The following is a 19,764-nucleotide window of genomic DNA, read 5'->3' on the forward strand; positions in this document are numbered from 1 at the left end:
AAACCAGAAGTCAGTGCGTGTGCAGACGTCGTGAGCGGCGGAGGGAGAGGGACAGGAGAAAAAAACAAGAACAAAAGAATTTGGGGGCGGGGCGGGGCGGGGCGGGAATGCCAAAAGGTCGAGGGCCACAAGAGACAGACACGTAAAAAGTGGGGGGGGGTGACAAGACGAGACTCAGAACGAAGCACAACAACGACGCAGCAGGCCACGCAACACAGAAATTTACTAACTAAACTCTCACGAACACTCAGACAGACTCGGAACCCGTCGTGGGAAGAGAGGAAGAGAGGGAGGGAAAAAAAAGAGGGTTGGAGTTGAGAGATCCAGAGATCCAAGACGCAGACGGACCCAACGCAGCACAGACTTTACAGACTTTTTTGTCGAGATGGAAAAAAAAGGACAAGGAAGGTAAAACACAATCGAAGAGACAAAAAAAAAAGGAGGCCAAGGGGAAGAAAGATGGGAGGGAGAAAGTAGAGAACAGAAAGAGGACCGGGACGTGTGTGCGTGTCTGCGTTCTGTTTAATTTTTCTCGTCTTCTCAGCCGCTTCTATTTGGCTTCTTCCTTCGTCTCCAAACGAGAAATATTTCTTAACTCGCCGACTGGTGCCCCTTTTTGTACTTTTTATTTCGGAGGGGGAGGGGGAGGGGAGGGGAGAGGGGGGAGAGGGGGAGGGGAGAGGGGGGGACAGAGGAAGGAAAAAGCTGAAACTTCTCCACAGATGTGTGTGTGTGTGTGTTTGTGTTTTTCGATGAGGGGAGGGGGGTGGAGGGGGTGAGGAGCGAAAGAGAAAAATGCAAACAAGCAGATGAGAGCGGAGACAACATTGCCGTTAGACGTGCGTCACGGCGACCAAGGGAAGACGGTGCAGAAGGGTCATCACGGGAAACGGGAGGAGGAGTACAGAATAATCGCAGAAACGGGTGTAGGTTCACTCCAGTTGAGCACAGCACAGAGAGAGTGAGAGAGAGTGAGCCTTGTGCACTGGGGGAACTGCAGAGCATCACTAACACGCGGAGCGTCAGCGCGAAGACCGTGGCAATGGCGGCCACCTAGGCAGTCGCACAATCCAGTCAGGGTGAACCCATACAAGCGTGCAAGACAAGGATGCAGAGAGGCTTTGCTGCCAGGATCAAAGGGAGTGCCTGAAGCATGAATGCATAAAAACTGCAGTGTATTTCACTGCTCATTTCTTCGTTTGTTTTGCTTTTGTATGACCACGAAAAGTGCGAGACTATTTTTCAGTTACCCCCCAAACAAACAAAAAAAAAACAAAAAATGAAATCGGCCAAGTAAATCGCGGCTGCACCTCTCACAGACACCCCGACCTCACAACGGCAACGTATCCTCACCTCCTCCCCAATCAGGGGGGCATCCATCAATGAAGAGCTCGAGAAGACAAGATTATGGCGGGCAAAGGCCAAGCACGTATTCCAAGAGTCTGAGGCTGTGCATGTTGAAGGGATGGAGTGAGGAGGAGGGGGGGGGGGGGAACGATCAAGCTCCAAGAATACCGTCAAGGGTGACATCATCATCACATACAAAAAAAAGGTTGTCGCCGTTTCCGCTGCCGTCTTCTTTCCCTGCCTCCCTGGCTCTTACACACCAGACACGTGCGATCCATACAGTCATAGCCTCGCCCACATATATGTACTCTCGGGCAGAAAAAGCCAGCGAGGATTTGCAGATGTCGCCTCACCACCTTTACATCCCTACGTGAAGAGGTCCTGCTCTAGCTGGTGCATGCGCTGGGCAATGCTGGCCATGCGCCTGCTTCGATGTCGGTCGACAAACATATCCCCCGTCAGCACACGGCGAGGGGGCGGCGGCGGAGGCACGCACGAGACACGTGCGCCGAGTTTGGCTGCAACTACCGGCTGTACCTTGGCTGGCTTCGACGTTGCTCGATACATGGCATAGCGCTCTTCATGCACACGACGAGGCTGGCGAGTCGATGCGTTTTCAGAGGGTGAAAGGCGTCGCCTCGCAGCGTCAACTTTCAGTGGCGACGAACCCCCCTGCGAATTGTGTAGAGGGGGGGCTGCAGCCGTTTTCCTCCGCGGCGACGCAGCACTGCCATTGCGCGGTATCACATAACGCCCGCCGGCCTCTAGAAACAAGCTGCCTAGATCCCGCGGCTCTGTAGTGACCCGCGTAGCACTTTTGTGAGGCATGGCCCTTTGGAAATCAAAGGTGGAATGCCGCATCGTTTCACGGTCGTGCAGACTCGGGGCCTCGCCACCGCAACTTTGCCGTGCATTACAGCGAGGACTTGGTGGTGACGTTGTCTTCCATGTAACCGACTGTTCCTCCGCTTCCTCCCCCAAGGAGGTAGACATTACGGAGATGAAGCTGGCAGAGGCAGGCGGTGCTGCGGTCGCATCGACCGGTGCAGTGGACACCTCACCCGTGGGCGACAGTAGTCGCTCTGGCTGCGTCGGCCCTGTGGTTTGCGGCACAGAGGTAGATAAAGGCTCCGCTTCGGGAGGGCCGGATGAGGGAATACACTGAGTCTTATCCCAGAGCGAGAGTCCCTCTCCCGCCGTCACCGATGAAGGATTGGCCTGCGCTGCCGAATGCGGCGAAGGTGAGAGAGTCGCTGACGCCGGCGCCAACAACTGGTCCTCGACCGTCTCGCCCACGGACTCCTGAGATACCCAGACGCTTGAGGATTTCTTCACATCAGGAGCAGCTGCGCGCTCGACGGGCGGAGGCAGTGCGGCTAGTCGTTGCTCAACTGCAGCAGTTCGCAGGCGCATCGCTGATGTCAGGGCGATCCCCTCGGACGTTAGTGCCTCAGCTGTCTTGTTCCGCTCGTATCGCTGGATCACCTCGCGCGTCTCCTTGATGGCCTTGTCCATCGCTTCTGCTGACATGTTGACGGCCACGAGCTCCGTATTGAGTCGCTGCAGATCAGACAGGGTCTCCCGAATTCCTGCGTGTGCTAGTGTCGATTTAGCAGAGGGAGGCACAGCGGTGGTGGATGCAGTTGTGGAAACAGCGGGACCATGTGCCTCCCTCCCCCATGACACACCAACGCTCTCCCTCTGTTGCGGTTGCGTTTGGGTCGCGTCAGTAAAGGTTACGCGTGGCGGTGTTGCATGATGACCGGCTGCAGATGCAGTGGACACTGGCGGCGCTTCACCAGTGAGACGGGCTGCAGACACCTGCAGCTCCAACAGTTGGTGGTTGAGGGTCATGAGCTCATTGCGTTGCTTGACAGTGTTCTGGACGAGCTGCGATTGTTCTACTGGGCTCAGTCCTCGGGGGTTCTGAGAGGCCGATGCCAGGCCGCGGATGCTCTCCACGACTCGTCGATAGAAGCCCTCGCTTTCAGCCTGGCGCGTTTCGAGAATCGCCTCGGCTTTGCGGATAAAGTCGTCTTGCTGTTGGAGCAGTCGCACAATTCCCGAAGCGTCCCCAGCGGTGGTGACGGTTGGAGTCACAGAGGGGCAGTCCAGCGTCAAAGCGGCTGCGACCGGCACAGACGCAGTCGGCGAGGCGTGCACAGGTGTAGCGGCGTTATGCCGAGCCAGCAGGTCGTCCGTGTAACGGCGAAAGTCGCTTATTTGCGTCGAGCTGAGCGCACTGGGAACAGCCGCAGGAGGGGTTGCTGGCGGAGGCAGTGAAGCGACTTGCTCGAGAGCGGGAGGCGCAGGCAGGGTAGCGACTGGTGCTGCAGTACCCGCTGGTGCCAAAGCTGTCTCGTCAACGGATCCATCTTGGACCGGTGAGCTCGTTGCAAGAGTCTGCAGAGTGGCAGCATCCACCGCTGGTGGGGCCGCACCGGCTGGCACGCGCTGCACCTGGGGATAAGAACGCCCCACCTCGGCGACGCTCGCCGAGTGCGCCGGCACTGATACATGGGGTGCTTGCCTCTCAATGTACTCGTGCTGTACCGCCGCCGCATCTGGTTCCAGGCTCGGGAGAGGCTGAGGAGCTGCATACACACTCGTTGCAGGCAGCGGAGGCACCTCGAGCACGGTGCCGGCAGAGGCACCAGCGCCAGGGCGACTTGTGAACCCTGGAGACACCATCTCCTGGCCATCACCGTAACGGATGTGTTCGCCGTCCAACGTGTACAGCCGCACTCGCGATGACTCCTTGCCCTTTGAGGTGGAGGAGAATGTCAACAAAGAAAGTGGGGTCGCTGCGCACGAAGGCGTGGTCGGTACAGCTCGCGCGGGCTGCGCACAAAACGTTGGGGGGTCTTCTGGGGGTTTCAGACGAGACGTGAAGGTTAGCAAACGTGGCCTCGCTGTGTCCGCAGTGAGCGGACGTGCGGCGACAGGCGGTGACAGCGCGTGCGTCGCTGTGATTTCCCTCGCCGTGTCGCTCCACTGGACGCGTATTGGCATAGTATTGTCGGCCACCCTCTCTCGCCGCCCGACTGAGCAGTCGCGGCGGTCGATGTGCATCACTCGGCGGCAGCACCGGCACTTCTTTCTTGCCTCGTTTAGCGCTGGAGAGCCCGCAGGGGTGGAGCTGCGCCTGCATAGGCGCGACTTGGAGTACCGACAACTGCACCCGAGACTCTCCGCTGCAGTATGACTGCAGCCTTTCGAGTAGAAACGCTTCTGAAACGATTCTGGCGTAGCGAGCGGGTCGGCGTAGTTGCTCGTCAACGTGGTGTACGTCGTGGCCGAGTCAGAGCTCTCGCCATTATCCTCGGCGGAGGCGGGCGATGTGACCATCGGAGTAGCACACGCCCTCATCACGCCTAACGCGCGATGGTGACTCTGTGTGGTCCCCAGTGTGTCCCACCATGCTACATCGGCTGGAGAATACAGACCCCCTCGCGCCGGGGTCCCTGGAGCCGAAGCCGCAGAAGCAGGGGAACCAGTATTAGCCTCGCCGCTGGCCTGCACCTTTGGCATTGGCCTCCTATAGTCGGTGCGTAGATCCTCCCTCGGATCACCACCTGAGGACAGGAGCGGCGCGGGTGTCGTCGTGTCCACAGCGTGTGCCAAAGCCACAAATGGTTTTTCCTGTTGAAGTGGCGCGGCGAGCTTTTCGGGGGTTGATGTGGTCTCTTGTCTGGCCTCCTCATGCTTCATGACGTGCCCCGCACGTCGCTGCAAACCACCGCCCGCGCTGCCGTCCACCACGGAGGCCGAGTCTGTAACGACGTGCATCCTCACGGGAGGGCGCAATCGGCAAAGATGCGCATAAAGGGGAAGCGCGAGCTCCTCAGAAAGCGGCGGTGGGTAGTCTCCGGCGTCACCCTTGACAGCCACCTCAGAGTCCGCACGGTGAACCCAATCCAAGGCTGCCGCACAGGCACTGTGAAGAAAGCCGGGCACCCGCTCGAGGGTCCAGAGCGCTTCGGTCCAAGTAGTAGAGAGAAGATACCGTCGCTCTTCCAGAGAGTGCGTGTGTGTCCACCTTGGCAGTGATGTATCGCGCTGATGGGAAAAGATAAAGGAAACGGTAGGCGCTGACGAGACTGCTGCTGTGCCGCCTTGTGTTAATGTCGATGCCTCAAAGGGCTCTGCGTGCAAAGCCACAGCAGTCACAGCTGACTCCGCCGCTGCGAGAGCTTTCTGCATGCCATCCTCTGCCGCTAAAGTTGCCGATGGTGCGCTACGGCTTTGGAGTGTGTCCATCAAGATGTAAAACTCACGCTTGAGAGATGCGCTGTTGCTCTGCCGTATATTTGACAGCTGCAGAAGCCGCGCCAAATAAGGCGCCCACGTTGGCTTGAGGGAAGCCGCGCTCCTCACACGTGAGGTGAATTTCCACTGGAACCACTCGAGTGGGAACGGGCTGCCCGACATCAAGTAGAGGACCTCCAGGGCACCAAGGAAGTCCTTCACGAAGGCCTCATCCGTCGTCTCCCCAGCCCACTTAGAAGATAGGGGCACACTCATGTTCTCCTCGGCACTCAGCGAGTACCGCACAAGGCAGAAGATGCGAAAGCACAGCACGAGCGTGCGCGACACCATCGTCCCTTCTGCCGACGCGGATGCAACAGCCGCAGCAGACGCTAGCGAGTTGCCAGCAGAGATGCGGTAGCTCTCGGCCACGTCACGCACACGGTACGGAGATAGGATATCAACCTGAGCCCACAACGCAGATGTCTGCGCCAGCGCCACCTCCAGACGCCTTCGGCCCACGTCGGTCGGCTGCAAACTGGCGCCCTGTTTGACGCCATCCTTGTGGGACAGGACATACGCTGCCAAAGCTGACGCGTAATTCTGTGTCGCAGCGAGGAGTCGCTCGGTCTGGTGAAAAAGCACTGCCACCAGCGCGGTAGTGCAGAACTCTTCGGAGAGGGTGCGAGAGAGGCTTCCAAAATATTTAGCATCCACATCTCGCTGGGTTGGACGCAGCAAGTGGCAGAGCGTCGCTGTGAGGGTGAAACTGTCGCTGCTGCTCTGGCACAGCAGACTGGCGGCCCATTCAGTGGAAGACTGCGCCAGCACAGCTACACAATTCTCGAACCAGGTGCGATTGCTAGAGAGCGGCATCAGAGCATCGACGGCTTGACGAAGAGCAGAAGCAAACAGCTGCAGGAATGTGGCCAAGCACTGCTGCCGACCACCAATGCCCAACGTGAGAAGCGCCAAATCAGGTCGGAACGATCCGTCAGCGGAGGGTACGCAGAGTAGATCGCCTGCGAAAACGAGCGCGGTCTCGAAGTCCTCTTGGTTTAAAAATGTGTACGGCTTGACTGCAACGCATACACCATCCTGCGGCTGTTTAAGAGAGAGACGCAGGCCGTGCGCATCATCAGCGAATACAAACACGCTGAGATCTAGGCAGCTCGCCAGGAGCACAGAACCTATACAATGCACGCAGTCTGCTACACCGGCCTGAGACGCCACAGAACAGGTACCGTTCAGGAGCGTCTCGGTGCGCACCATGCGCCGTGAGATCTCCTCAGCCAAGGCCACGGGGGGAACACCTGCCGCCAATCCGTCGAGGAGAAAACTCGACTCCGCCGACAGGGTCGCCCCCGGCGCTGCGATCACGCCTTGCGCCTCGGCTGACAACACAGCCCGGAGACCATCTCCCACGAGCGCCTCCTCACTACGAGTGGGAAACTTGCTGTTTCGGTACGCCTCTGCGAGCTGCAGAAAGAATGCGTCGGTGTACTGCAGCTGGTTATCCCTCCCGCGCTTCACGAGGGCCTGTTGAACAACGGAGGTCAGCGCCCAGAGGAAGCTCCACTCGGCCTCCACGTCCGGCTCAGCCATCCACAACAGTTGCTGATACACGCGCTGCACCATCATTACCTCCTGCTGTGAGGTGCCCACGTAGCGCAGAAGCGGCATAATGTCACGAAAGACGACAACAGGCAGGTTGTGGTGGTTCGTGGACATCGACAGCTTCTGTAGCGACTGTAAGCACTGACGCAGTGCAGCAGCTCCAACGCTGGTCTCTCCGATGACGCCGTACCCAGTTGCGTCACCGGCGCCGTCTACTACCACGCCTGCCGGTCCGGGAATCATCTCGCAAAAACTCGCGGACGTCACGCGCAAGAACAGCCCAACAACCCCGTTTGTGCAGAGAATCTCTCTTTGGTTGTGGAAAGATATGAGTCGCGGCGGCAAGGTCTCCCCCAACATCACTTCTTTGGACGATTTGCCGCCCGTCACTACGACGGGGAGCTTCAATGTGGCGCAGTCCACGTCATCAATGCTTAGCGACACCGTCGCCGGTTGCCCAAAATGTTCGCAACAGTGGATTCGCATGTCATCGCACAACACCAGCGAAACGCGGGCCCCTCGAGGTCGGTGCCTGTGCTGGATAGTGACTGTACACGCACTGATAGGCCGCTGTAGCCCGGGCACCAGAACGCAGCTCGTCAGTAGCTCCGACCCACCCTGTGAGTAGCACAGGTGCGCAAGACAGCTGGCCGCCCCGTACGACACAACCACGGTGTAAACCGCCGTCTCCTCGTCTACTTGAACGAAGCACGGCCGTGGCATCACACAGACATCACCACTCTCGCGCTCAATGCATTGACTTTGAAAACTCCTCTCCGCCGCAGCATTGGTACCGCTTGTAGGCAAAATGAGCTCGCGGAAGGTCACACACAAAAAAGGAGGTGTCGCGGACGCCACCTGCGCAGTCGGGGTGACGTTGGCGGCCAAGACGCGATCAAACGTCGAGAGAGCCAAGGAAAGGGAAGGGGCTGCAACGGCACAGGTGTGCTCGGGAGGGGCATCTATGTCGCAGTGAACAAGCCGCACATCGCAGCCGCTGCTGTGTACGTGGATACATGGCATAAAGCCAATTGCAGGTTCCACTCTCCACTTGCGCCACACATTTCTTGTCAAGTTCGCCACCACCGCATACACAGCTCCCCGTCGGTTTATGAGAACTGCCGCTAACACGTGACCTTCGAGGGTCTCACGAAGCACCGCCTGTCGCACTGTCACCAGCTGCCTCTTCATCACTTGCTTGCCTGTCTTATTCTCTACTTCGTCATGCAACACGCTCGCCATCAAACTGGAAAGCTCATCCTTGTACAGGACCGGCTTGCTCGTGAGCTTCCGTGGGTCGTGCGGATCGTGTGTGATGAGTGCAAACCCCAGTCGCTCGCCTTTGTGGTGAGTGAAAAAAAAACCAGAGTGCGTGGCGGTCTTGCAGGCGTGAAGAACTTTGTGAAGATCTTTTCGACTTTTTTTGAATTCCTTCAAACCCTTCCGTCCAAGCCACACCACAAGATCCTGCTCGGGCTGCTTAACGCACTCCAGTGCGACCGGGGCAGATGCCACAGCATCTCTCTCTGGAAAGGTCTTCTGTGGGACCTCCGTGACAGGGACGGCACCGACCACATCCACAAAACCCGCTTTTCCTGGTCGCCAGCACACAGCACGGTATGAGTCCAAATGAATTGTGCTCATGACTTAGCAGTGTCACACAGGGGGTATGGGGAAAAAAACACGGGATCGAGCACAACAAATCCAATGGAGAAGGGGAAGCAGAGACCCGACCTTCACGGCGTTGAGAGCGCGGAACCGGGGGGAAGAGGGGAAGGGGGGAGGTGACGGTGGGTAACAGACGTGAGGCAGAAACAGTCTAGCCACAGTAAGCAGTCGGCAGCGCATGCACAAGAAGACAACGAAAAAAAAAAAAAGAACGTAGAAAACAAGAGAAGCGGCGGCGAAAACAGAAAAAAAAAGAGGTGAGCGGAGGTAATGAAAGTCCTCACCGCCCAGAACGTTTGCGCTGCGCGCCGGCGGGGTGGGGTGGGGTGGGGGGGGGGGGATGCAGTCTAGTGCTTCTATGTTAAGTGCACTCTTGTTTTATGAACCGTAGATGGTCAGCAGCCAACCAGTACGCGTCAGTGCAGCTGACCTCCAGATAGGCAGGGCGGTGATGCTGATGACCACAACGTGGAGCTGTGTGTATGGGTGTGTGACAATGAATATATGAAAGCCAGTAAAGCCTATAGTCTCTGCTTCTATGGGGATAAGATGATATCCTGTGATGGGTGTCGAGTACAACCTGTGTGAGCCTCAAGCGCAACAACAAAAGCACGGGAAAGCAACGGGGGCTTGAAATTCAGGAGGCACACCTTCCCTGATGCACTTCTGTAGCCTCCCACGTCGTCGTCGTTACCTCGTGTGCACGAAACCCCCTTCCACGGGAAGAGTTGCGGATTCCTGCAGGTGGTGAGAGCACCGCACGCAGGCCCGCCTGTGTGCAATTTGAGGAAGGGGGAAGGGGGATACACTGACCAAAAAAAAAATAGAGGAGTGATATCGCTAGGTGTAGTGCGCCGGTGTTCGGTGCATCCGCATCCAACCCTTCACAGCGCAGAAAAGACACGAAAGAAGTGGATGGGCACCAAACAGTTGTGCGGGGCAGCACCACGAAGAAACAACAAAGGAAGCAGAAGGTGGGAGAGACAGGAGGAAGCGTTCCTTTTCCCTGAAGGTAGAGCATGGCCAGAGCAAAAAAAAAATAGACACATGTTTTTCACCCAACCACCGCGCACTACATGAGAGAGGGGGAGAGAGGGGGGGGGAAGGAGGGGGAAGACGAGAGCCCAGTCGACCGTAATTGTTAGAATGGCATGAGCATGAAAGTCAATCCCGCACTTTTTCTTTGTTTTTTTTTTCCATTATCTTCTGTGCACCACAGCGCCCTACTACACCACAGGTGACCCCATCACATCTATTTTTTTTTTGCCTGGCGTAGGGCCTTTATAAAGCCGTGCGGAGTTCAAACCATTGGGCCAGCCAGTATCCTCTGTAACAAAGGTCTGTGTACCCCTTCAACAGCCGCCGAGTCACACGTGAGCGCCTTCCTTCAGCCACTGCGCGAGATCTTCAGCCGTCATTTGGGGACAAAGTACGAGCTTCAGACGCATCTTCAGGAGAGTTGCTCCCACATCTTTAGGCAGAATGCCGTACACCTTCTGCAGGTCTTTGCCGTTTATGGGCAGCTTCACCTGAAAGGCGCATAGCAGCAGGGGGTGCTCCACAAGACGAGCCCACACAGCGGAGAAGTCGCCCCCCACCTGCGCTGGTGTGCACTCTGCCAATGGACGAGGTGGATCCTCAATTAGCATGTAGGCTAGCAGAACAACTCGGAGTGCATCAGTAAAGACATGTTTGTCGTCAAGGGTGTGCAAGGCTCCAAACAACGTTTTCACTACTTCAGGGTGAAGCGTTGTGGCGCTAAGCTTATCCATCGTCATCGAATGCCCGTGAAGCTGGTTGTATGCCTCGATCAAACGCCGCACACAGTCGCAGCTGGCCGTTGGCAGCTTGAGCCCGTTTATACACACGTTCCGCACCAACTCTTCTACCCCCTCCGTTGCATCACAAAAGAATGGTATGACAAGAAAAAAGAGTGACACCTCCACCCGCTGCGCCTCTGTCCACCCGAGCGTCGTGCCGATGTTCATGATGCAAGGCAAGCCAACAGCGCTCAGCCGCATCACTGTGTCGAGCCTCTTAGACCCATCTGGAAAAAGATCCATCAGCTTGTCCACATGATCGATCTCGCTAGACAGCTGCTTCTTGCCAGGAGCCTGTCGCATCACCACACTCGCTAACAAAATATGCTGAAGGATACGCATGTCGTGCAGGAGTGCGATGCAGCGCTCCGGGTGGGCGGCCGCCATCATCTTCGCAAACTCCTTCCCGACACGCTCGCGAGAGACTTTCTGCTGAAGCACCTCAAGCAGCGATTCATCTACGCATCTGACTATCGATTCATCAAGTGCAAAGTTGAGTGAACCCAACTGACCAACAAAACGCACGCCACGCAGCAGTCGAAGCGGGTCATCCATGAAGGTTGTCCGCGGCTCGAGCGGGCACCGGATGATGCGCAGCTGCAGATCCTCCAGCCCGGTAGTGTAGTCCTCTACCATGCACGTATGCAAGTTGTAAAAAAGGGTGTTGATTGTGAAGTCGCGGCGCTGCGCGTCCTCCCAGGGCACCGCTGGGCGCACCTGAGGAATGCGCGACTCCTCTGTATACACGTCAGTACGCAGGGCACAGAACTCCACCGGGATTTCGTGGACGCGAACTGTGGCAGTTTCAATGTGCTTGGAAAGGGCCGGGTTGGCACGAATGACACTCACCGTGTGGCCGCGGTCGCCATGGGCCTGCTGGTACTCGGAGATGCGGTGCGCAAAAACCTCGCCGGTGACGGGCTTTGTGGTGTCGTGGGTCTCGATGGCAATGTCAATGTCGTTGGAGTGCAGCCCGAGCAACATGTCCCGCACCCATCCACCCGCGACACGTAGCGTTGCCTTGAGTTTGCTTTCCTCCACTACACTGAGCAGAAAGGCAAATACTTTTTGATGCTCCGGAGAGATGGCGCCATCCAGACGCACTACTTTCGGCAGCATCGACCTCAGTGAAAAGAGGAGGGGAGAATGCACAGACAAAGAGTAAATCTGTGAGAGGAATACAGCGTCGCCGCCGCCAAGTGTCAGCGCTGCTTGGTGCTCAGCATCCACACAAAGATGAAAGAAAAAAAAAAAGCACCAAGTCTGACGTAGGTAGAACGAGTACGTCGCAAAGACGCTCAAGAGGGAAAGGAGAGAGCTGGGGGGGGGGCTCACATTTGATAGTGGGAAAGAGAAAATGGGTGAGCAGCGCAAGCTGTCACGATTCCTTGAAGAATGGAGGTTGAACCTAGAAGACGACGACTGTTAGAACGTCGTGTCGGCACCACATTCCACCAGCCGCCCCCCCCCCTACACGCACACACCACCACCACCGCCACCGTTAACGTTTAACAATCCGTTCTGTTCACCTCGCCGATCGCAACTATCCCTGGCATGTGTGTTAGGGTAGTAGGAGAAAGCAGAGCCACAAGCGCAGATCGTGGGGGAGGGAGGGGGGCGAGAGGAGAGGGAGGGAGGGAAGGGGGGGAGGGGGGGGGGAGGGAAATCCCCAGAAAAGAAGACACCGCGTTGGTGCACGTACAATTTGTCACTCGACTTTTTTGTTCACATCTGTTCGTATCTTACAGAGACCAGAAGGGGGAGCCGCTAACGTACATCAAAGTTGACACTGAATCACTATCCTTTTCTGTTCTTCTCTTCGTTTGTGTGAGTGTGTGTGTGTTTCCCGCAGAAAGTGCGGCAAAAACGGTTGGGCTACGGAAAAGTGCGTGCAGACGTCGCGCGCAAGAGAATTAGAGAGAGGTGCCCCCTCTCAATTCACAGGAGCGGGGCCTGCGTTGGCCCCCCCGCTGCATCGATCGGACGCTTTGCGGCGAGAGCATCCAACAGCTTGACTCTCCACTGCACGGGTATTTTTGTGTTTTCAAAGACCACCATTTGAAGTTGGCGGTGTTGCTCAATAAGCCCTAAAAGGGCGACAGCCGCCCCTTCGCTAATGAAGTTGTCAGACAGTTCAATAAACTCAAGTTGAGGCAGGTTGGCGGCACTAGCGCACAGCAACTCCACACCGCGATTCCGCAAACCGTTCTCGGAAAGAATGAGAGCGCGCACGTTCGTCATCTTCTCGAGTGTGGCAAGTATAGGTGCGACTCCCTTGTCCCCGACATAGTTTCGACTAAGATCAACGGCGGCTGCGGCATACTCAACGCCGCCCTTGTCAGGGAGGAGGTTGACAAACGCACTATTGGGCCGCAGCCGCATCTCCGCGCATGATCGAATGTACACTTCTTGAAGGGAAGGTACGCGCACCTTCACGTGGCTGCCAGGAGGCTTGCGAACGCTCTTCCCAGCAAGGGGTTTGGTGGGACGCCTCGGCGGCATCGTCTGAGAGGATCTTCGATGATGCACAGAGAAGATCCACCGCAGGAACAAACACCACCCCACTTTCGAGAGGCACCCCCAATTCAAAAAGAGGACCAGTCGCAGCACCTCACTTGAGCAAAGGAGCCGGGCTCCGGACGATTGGCACACAGAGCATAAAACAGGCAGTCAAAGAAAAGTGATAGGTAGACCACATCAGGGGTAAAAAAAAAAAACAAAAGAGCTAGTGGTACGGCGTGTGAGGCAGAACATTCTTCATTCATTTATGGTGCAGCAAACTCCAGCGTGAGGAATAAACTCCAAGGAGGGATGCATCACCGTGGCTCCATATATTCCCTCTCTAGATGTGTGTGCGTAGGGAAGGGGGGGGGGGGGCACAATGAATGTATCAGACCTATGTATGGCGCAAGCCTTGGAAGGAGCTCCGCATGGCAGCCCAATGAATGATGTGCAGAGCCAAACTGGAGCGGAAGTAAACGGGCGCAGACAGCGTCTTTTCCGATTGTTGCACTGCATCTCTTTTTCTCTTGGGACATTGCCCTGTAGGGCGGGAGGGTGGGCGCGTTGAACTACTGCACCACGCAAGCCTGAGACACTGGAGAAAGCACAAAATTTTCTCTAGAGCCCCCCCCAAAAAAAAAACAGGAGGTAAGCCTGCTTTTAGACGTGCCCACGACCAAAGAAAGCGAATACTGGTAGGTGCAGTGATCGGTCAGCAAAACAACGGGCACCTACACCCGATGACCGACAGCACAAACATAACCGCTATCACTTCCACTAGAACAAGAAAAACACCGCAAAAGACTAAAAAAAAAGAAGTCCGGCTTCGCCACAAAGACGGTCTGTCATACTTTCGTACTGTAGAAATTTTGTCCAAGGCCTTTGGTCAGACCAGCCACAGGTGGCACCACAGCGCTACCCATTTGCCCAGGGGGCCTAGAAGTTCCACCACTTGGTGGGGCACGTGCCCTTGGTGATGGTGCCATCCGCCATGATGGTGGTCTGAACGCGGCGCTGCCCAGACACAAGAGAGAACAGTGCCAGCACGCAGCCGACCCCGCAACACCCGGCAAGCGCGTACAAGTGCTGGAGAGCGTTGTCACGAGTGCGGATGCCACGACTGAAGGTGGTCTCCTCATGACCCATCGGCTCCTTGATGAGCTGATGGCCTAGACGCCGAGCGCTACGATGGAGCATTGGCTTGATGAAGCGGTGCACGGAAGGAGTGGACCGGGGGTTCAACTAGAGAAATGGAAGAGACCTACAAATGAATCTCCTGACAAATATAAGAGGGGTGCCAGATGCGTCTCGCTTCTAGGGGAAAAAAGTGAGAATCCTTGTGCAACCTGGGTAGAAAGTGTGCACACTTGGAGCGTTCTACACACAAGAAGAGAGCATCATGAACCGAGGAGGAAAGGGGAGGTAGTACGATGAAGATGGGGGAGGCGAGGGAGGGAGAGAGGGGGGAGGGGGTGGAGGTGAAAGCCAACCAGAGTAATTAGAAGACGACATAAAACTCAGCATTGATTGAGAAAAAAAAAAGATCGGCGCGCTACTCCTCACTTCTTGCTCAAAACAAATTGAGTGAGGCATTGGCACGCCCGAAGAATACCACAAGAGCACTGTCGTGAAGAGCCAAACCAGAGGGCGCGGTACACGCTGGCAAGTACTGGGCCCCTGCCAATCTACACCGACGTCGGTCTAGGTGATACAGCAGCACAGAAAGGAATGCGTCTGCGCCTCAAAAGAAAACCGTACAAAAAGGAGGAGCGAGTGTCTTTTATATAGCTGTGTGTGTGTGTGTGCGTACAGCGCAGCCTTGCTAACAGCCAAGAAAATAGTCGCATGTATATCACATGTATTGCTTTATTTTCAAAGCTTCGTGAAGAGATTTTGGCGCCAATGGGGGGCACACAGCGGTCACAGGAGTCACTACACAGATATAGGATATCGCCCTCGCCTGGGGAAAAGGGAGGGGGGAGGGGGAGGGGGGGGGACGTGAGAACGTCCACAGACAAGAGGGCAAACGAAGTGAAAAGTAAATCGCGGTCAAATAAAAAAGGAAAGGGTAGAAATACACATACGTACACTCATTCAAGCGCACGCAATGAAACAAAGAGGGGAGGGGAGGGGAGGGGAGGGGGGGGGTACGAAAAGGGGAGAAAGCAGCAAACAATAGTAGCATGTTTATAATCTGAGGGAATGGGAGGGAAAAAAAAAGAGCAGAACATTGGAATAGACAGAAAAAGAATTACTTATTGTATTCCCTCCATCGGCAAACCCGTTTCTGCAATGAAGGCGTAGATGGATGAAGTGCATTTCTTTTTTTTTTTGTTTTTTACCGGCATACATGACGGGGTCCGTTCTTCATCCCGCTAGCCTGTCATATTTGCTTCGGGGGGGGGGGGGGGCGGGGAGAGAGATTCTTCCTTACGTGTGTGTGTGTGTGTGTGTGTGTTGCAAAAAGTAACCTCAAACACGGAAAACGAAGGAAACGAGGTGAAACAGGCGCGGCGGTCACTTGATATGTGTGTGTTCTGCTCTTTTTTGCGCCTCATCACGCACTCTCTCCGAGACACCCACGAAAAACGGAAAGGGAGAGAGAAAATGACACGTGGATGCTCTCCCACTCACACGTTCCAAGGATTAAAAAAAAAAGAGGGACAACTATGAGGCCCTTCGCGATCATTCCAGGCATACCGCACATGACCACCACGCATGCACACGGACCAGGGTGAACTACGCACGCTCCCCAACACAGAAAACAAAGTACCGTACGAAAGGAGCAGAAAAAAAAGACACAAAGAGCGCTCAAAGGAAATGTGCATGAGCCGCCTCACTCATTTTTTGTTGTTGCTCCCTATTCTACATGGGTCGTCACCGCCACCTCAAGTGCCTCTTGTCTTGACGAACACACAAAGTAGACGGGCCGTTTGTGCTATGTATCACTCGAGTGTGGGGTGGCAGCACGCATGTCTAACATGCCTTTTTCGGCTTCTAAAAAAAAACATCTCTTCCTCGGCACGCACGCCTCACAGAAAAAAAAAGATTTTATGCCTTCTAACCAAGAAATGCGCATGATGGGGAAAACAAAAAAAACGAGGAACACCGTTGAATCATCAAATGCGAGGGTGTGTGTGTGTGTGTATGAAAATGGCAGCATTGTGGAAGTGAAAAAAAATGCACACAGACAAAGGGTAAAAATAGGAAAGTCCAAATGGGTTAGAAAAAAACGTTGTGTTGTCGATACCTCCACCCCACCCCACCCCACCCCTGAGTTTACGCGGAGGGAGAACACCTCTGGTCACCGACACGAAGCCATGGTTGTGTACGAGTGTAAAAAATGCGCGCACCGTAGAGTCGCGGATGAGAATCGCTCGATTACTTTCTTACGCCAGGAGATCGGATACTGTGGCACCTCGGAATGTGAAGTGCATCACTGAAGGCCCCCTGGTACGTGAAGAGCTGCAACACGGGTAACCACATTCACCTCATACACGAGCACCCCCGAGGAGGTGGGAGGAAAGGTTGTGAAAAAAAAAAGAAAATAATTGACAAAGAGGGGGCGAAAAAAAAAAAAACAGAGTTACAGAAAAAACAGAATCCTAAAGAGTAGCAGAGGCAACTACGAGACCAGTCCACATGGAGTCAGCGACTGGTGCAGAAGCGAAAAAAAAAAAACATGCACGTATATGGAGAGAAGTGTAAGACACGCAAAGAAGATAAAAGGCAGCGATGCCCCCACTAATATTGCGAAGACACACTTCGAAATCAAGAAGGAACGTGTTATATTCGTTCATTGAATAAGATCAAGGCAACTGGGAACAAGAAAGCTACAAGAAAAACAGGACATGTCGTCCTTTCATCCTTCTCTCACAGACCAGTGAGGAGGGTGAAGGTTATCTGGGGTAAAGGCAGTCCAAAAATAGGTATATCGAACCTTCAACATGTGCTTCGAGATTATAGAAGGCGGTCATCATATACGTGGCTCTGGGTCATGGAGCTGTGCAAGTGTGCCAAGAAGACAAGTGTGTAGACGGTGAGGGGGAGGGGTTAGGAGAAAGAGACTGTACACTCGCGCCTGTAAATGGACATGTGAAAATGGATGGGAAAACGAGGAGAGAGAGAGGGGGGGGGAGGGCAGTGGAAGAAAAAATGAGCACACGGGTGAAAATAGAGGGAATGATTTTTTTTTAACTACAGGCGGCTGGATGCTGTTGGCAACTCCGCCACATCAGGCACACACACACACACGAAAAAAAAAAGATGTAAAGGATATAGTGTTACCTTGGGCACACGTATACAACAATCAAGCACTGCGCTGAGTCCCCACCGATACATTTATGAAGTGGCGCAGCAGTTCAGGCCAACGTCGTACGTAGCACACTCTGACAGGGAACACACGTGAATGAAGAATCGAAATGCATCAAAGTGTACGATGCGAAAGTGAAAAAAAAAGCAAAAACAAAATGCAATAAAAAACATCAGGGACATGCGTCAGCAGAAGAAAGCAAAGCTAGAAGTGGAAAGAAGGAGTGTTGAGTTTTGTTGTCGGTTACATAAACAACCAAACGTCACAGGGACACAAAGAGACAACACGTAAAGCAAGAGACGGGGTCATGGTGCGAACGACGGGTGGGGGTGGAGAAGCAGAAGCGCTCAGAGAGAAAAAAAAACATCAGCCATAAACTGCTACTTTATCCTCGAGATGTACAAAAAGAAACGACACGAAAGAGCGGCATAACACTCAAGGGCAGACAGGGGGATAGGCTTAGAGATGGGGGGAGGGGAAAAAAAAAGGCAGACGAGGAAACAGTGGAGTGATGCAAAGTCGGACGTCATTACAGACCTCGCGTGCGTATGCACTGTATTTGTTATCTCGAGTTTGTCGTTTATTCAGCTGTACTCAGTCGCATACACGCGGATACACCTTTGGTGATGCCAGTCTTACGCTTCGTGGTCACTGATGCTGAAGATATTTTCAGGAGAATCGTTGCTACCAAAACCAGAAAACATGCCCTTTCCATCTGCACCACTCATGATGTTCGGCCGCTTTGCACTATTAGGGTTAACAGGCGCGATCTCATCTCGCGGTGACAGGGTCTGAGAGGCCGGCCTCCTGTGCTGTATGTTCCAGTCAAAGATGTAGTCCATCGCCTCTGGGGGCTTCATGGAGTCTAAAACAGACTGGAAGAGGGCATGACACATGTCATACTGCGGGGCCTCCGTGAAGTCCATGTTTCGAGCGTAGAAGAGCAGGTGTTCGAACTCCTGGGGACAACGGTCGCAGATCTGGGCGTAACTCAAATCAGCCTTGATCTGACCGATCCTACGCTCTTTAACTGACAAATCCTTGATGTTGAGGCCCGACCATGGAAGGTGACCACGATACATGTAAATCATGATGTACACAAGCTGCTCCAGATCATCGCGGCGACTCTGCGAGTAACCTTGATGTGTCCGCAACGAAGCAAAGCGCGAAGTGCCCAGAAAGTACCGCCCAGTATCCATTTCACGGTGCTTGCCATCGGAGCCCATGAACCTGCAACTCAGACCAAAGTCGATCATGAAGATACGATTCGAGAAAGAACCTTTACCCACGAGGAAGTTGTCCGTCTTCAAGTCTCGGTGAACGTAGCCGACGGAGTGTATGTACTCAAGCCTCGACAGCATCTGACTCGCCAGCATAACCGTGGTCTTGAGAGAGAAGCGGCCCAAACTCTCGTGAAAGTCCTCCAGCGATGCACCGTGCAGGGACATTATCAGCATACGGTAGTCGCCCTCCTGTCCGAAGTACTTCAGTGTTGCAATGCCGGAGATGCCGTCCTTCGTGGGGGTTTTTTGGATGTCCTGCATCACGCGCGCTTCGTGGAAAAGCACCGATTTACGCTCGTTCCTCTTTTCCATCTTCACAGCGACCAATTCATTGTTGGACGTCTGCAGAGCGGCGTAGACTTCGCCGAAACCGCCCTTTCCGAGGAGCTGCGTGAGGTAAAAACGTCCTTGAAAAATGGACCGGATGACGGGTAGTGCCGCCTCGCACGATGTCTCCGGCATCGCAATCCACAAGACGCCCCTCCCTAGGGTGAAGCAATCATGCGAACGTATGAGGAAGAGAAGAGAGGCGGGGAATGCAGAAAGCGTGTGGCGGGTGAGAACCAATGGGACTACGGCTCTGGTGAGCTTGGGGGTGAAGGAGGGGGAGGGGGGGGCGAGCAGTGGTACTATCCACCGCACAAGTTGGATCAAGACGCTTCCTGCGGTTACTGCTGGACTTCGCAGTGCTGCGCAGGAGATTCGGCTACACTGGAATGTGGAGGTGTATACGTGTAGATCTGCGTAACTTCTTTGGGGGGTGGAGGGGTCTGCTAACCTTTTCGAGCCTTTGTGTGTGAGTGTGTGGGGGGGGCGTGTCGGCTGTACGAACGGTGGGGGAGGAGGGGGGGGGGGGTGTAATACAGCCGTCGTTGCCCAAAAATAAAGGGGAAGGGATAGGAATCATTGGAGTGGGCAGCGATAAGGGGATCGGAGCCCCACGCAACAATGTGAAAAATGAAAGGGA

At 54.9% G+C, this 19,764-nt stretch overlaps 5 protein-coding genes across 5 annotated transcripts; all 5 read right to left on the reverse strand.

Annotated features, from left to right (window-relative positions):
- Positions 1–1,713: 1,713 nt before the first annotated feature.
- Positions 1,714–8,856, reverse strand: JKF63_07306 (uncharacterized protein; the record flags this gene model as incomplete). The annotated part of the gene is made up of 1 exon (XM_067903245.1): positions 1,714–8,856. One exon carries the CDS (start codon positions 8,854–8,856, stop codon positions 1,714–1,716), a length of 7,143 nt encoding a protein of 2,380 aa, XP_067759800.1.
- A 1,391-nt stretch (positions 8,857–10,247) lies between these two features.
- On the reverse strand, positions 10,248–11,819 carry JKF63_07307 (uncharacterized protein; the record flags this gene model as incomplete). The annotated part of the gene is made up of 1 exon (XM_067903246.1): positions 10,248–11,819. The coding sequence occupies one exon, from the start codon at positions 11,817–11,819 to the stop codon at positions 10,248–10,250; it is 1,572 nt and encodes a 523-aa protein (XP_067759801.1).
- Positions 11,820–12,638: 819 nt separating this feature from the next.
- JKF63_07308 (uncharacterized protein) lies at positions 12,639–13,202 on the reverse strand (the record flags this gene model as incomplete). The annotated part of the gene is made up of 1 exon (XM_067903247.1): positions 12,639–13,202. The coding sequence occupies one exon, from the start codon at positions 13,200–13,202 to the stop codon at positions 12,639–12,641; it is 564 nt and encodes a 187-aa protein (XP_067759802.1).
- Positions 13,203–14,138: 936 nt separating this feature from the next.
- Positions 14,139–14,399, reverse strand: JKF63_07309 (uncharacterized protein; the record flags this gene model as incomplete). Its single annotated transcript, XM_067903248.1, has 1 exon — positions 14,139–14,399. The coding sequence occupies one exon, from the start codon at positions 14,397–14,399 to the stop codon at positions 14,139–14,141; it is 261 nt and encodes an 86-aa protein (XP_067759803.1).
- A 3,750-nt stretch (positions 14,400–18,149) lies between these two features.
- Positions 18,150–19,259, reverse strand: JKF63_07310 (uncharacterized protein; the record flags this gene model as incomplete). Its single annotated transcript, XM_067903249.1, has 1 exon — positions 18,150–19,259. One exon carries the CDS (start codon positions 19,257–19,259, stop codon positions 18,150–18,152), a length of 1,110 nt encoding a protein of 369 aa, XP_067759804.1.
- Positions 19,260–19,764: the final 505 nt, after the last annotated feature.

This window comes from Porcisia hertigi, chromosome 4 (assembly GCF_017918235.1).
Source record: "Porcisia hertigi strain C119 chromosome 4, whole genome shotgun sequence".
Lineage (NCBI taxonomy): Eukaryota > Euglenozoa > Kinetoplastea > Trypanosomatida > Trypanosomatidae > Porcisia > Porcisia hertigi.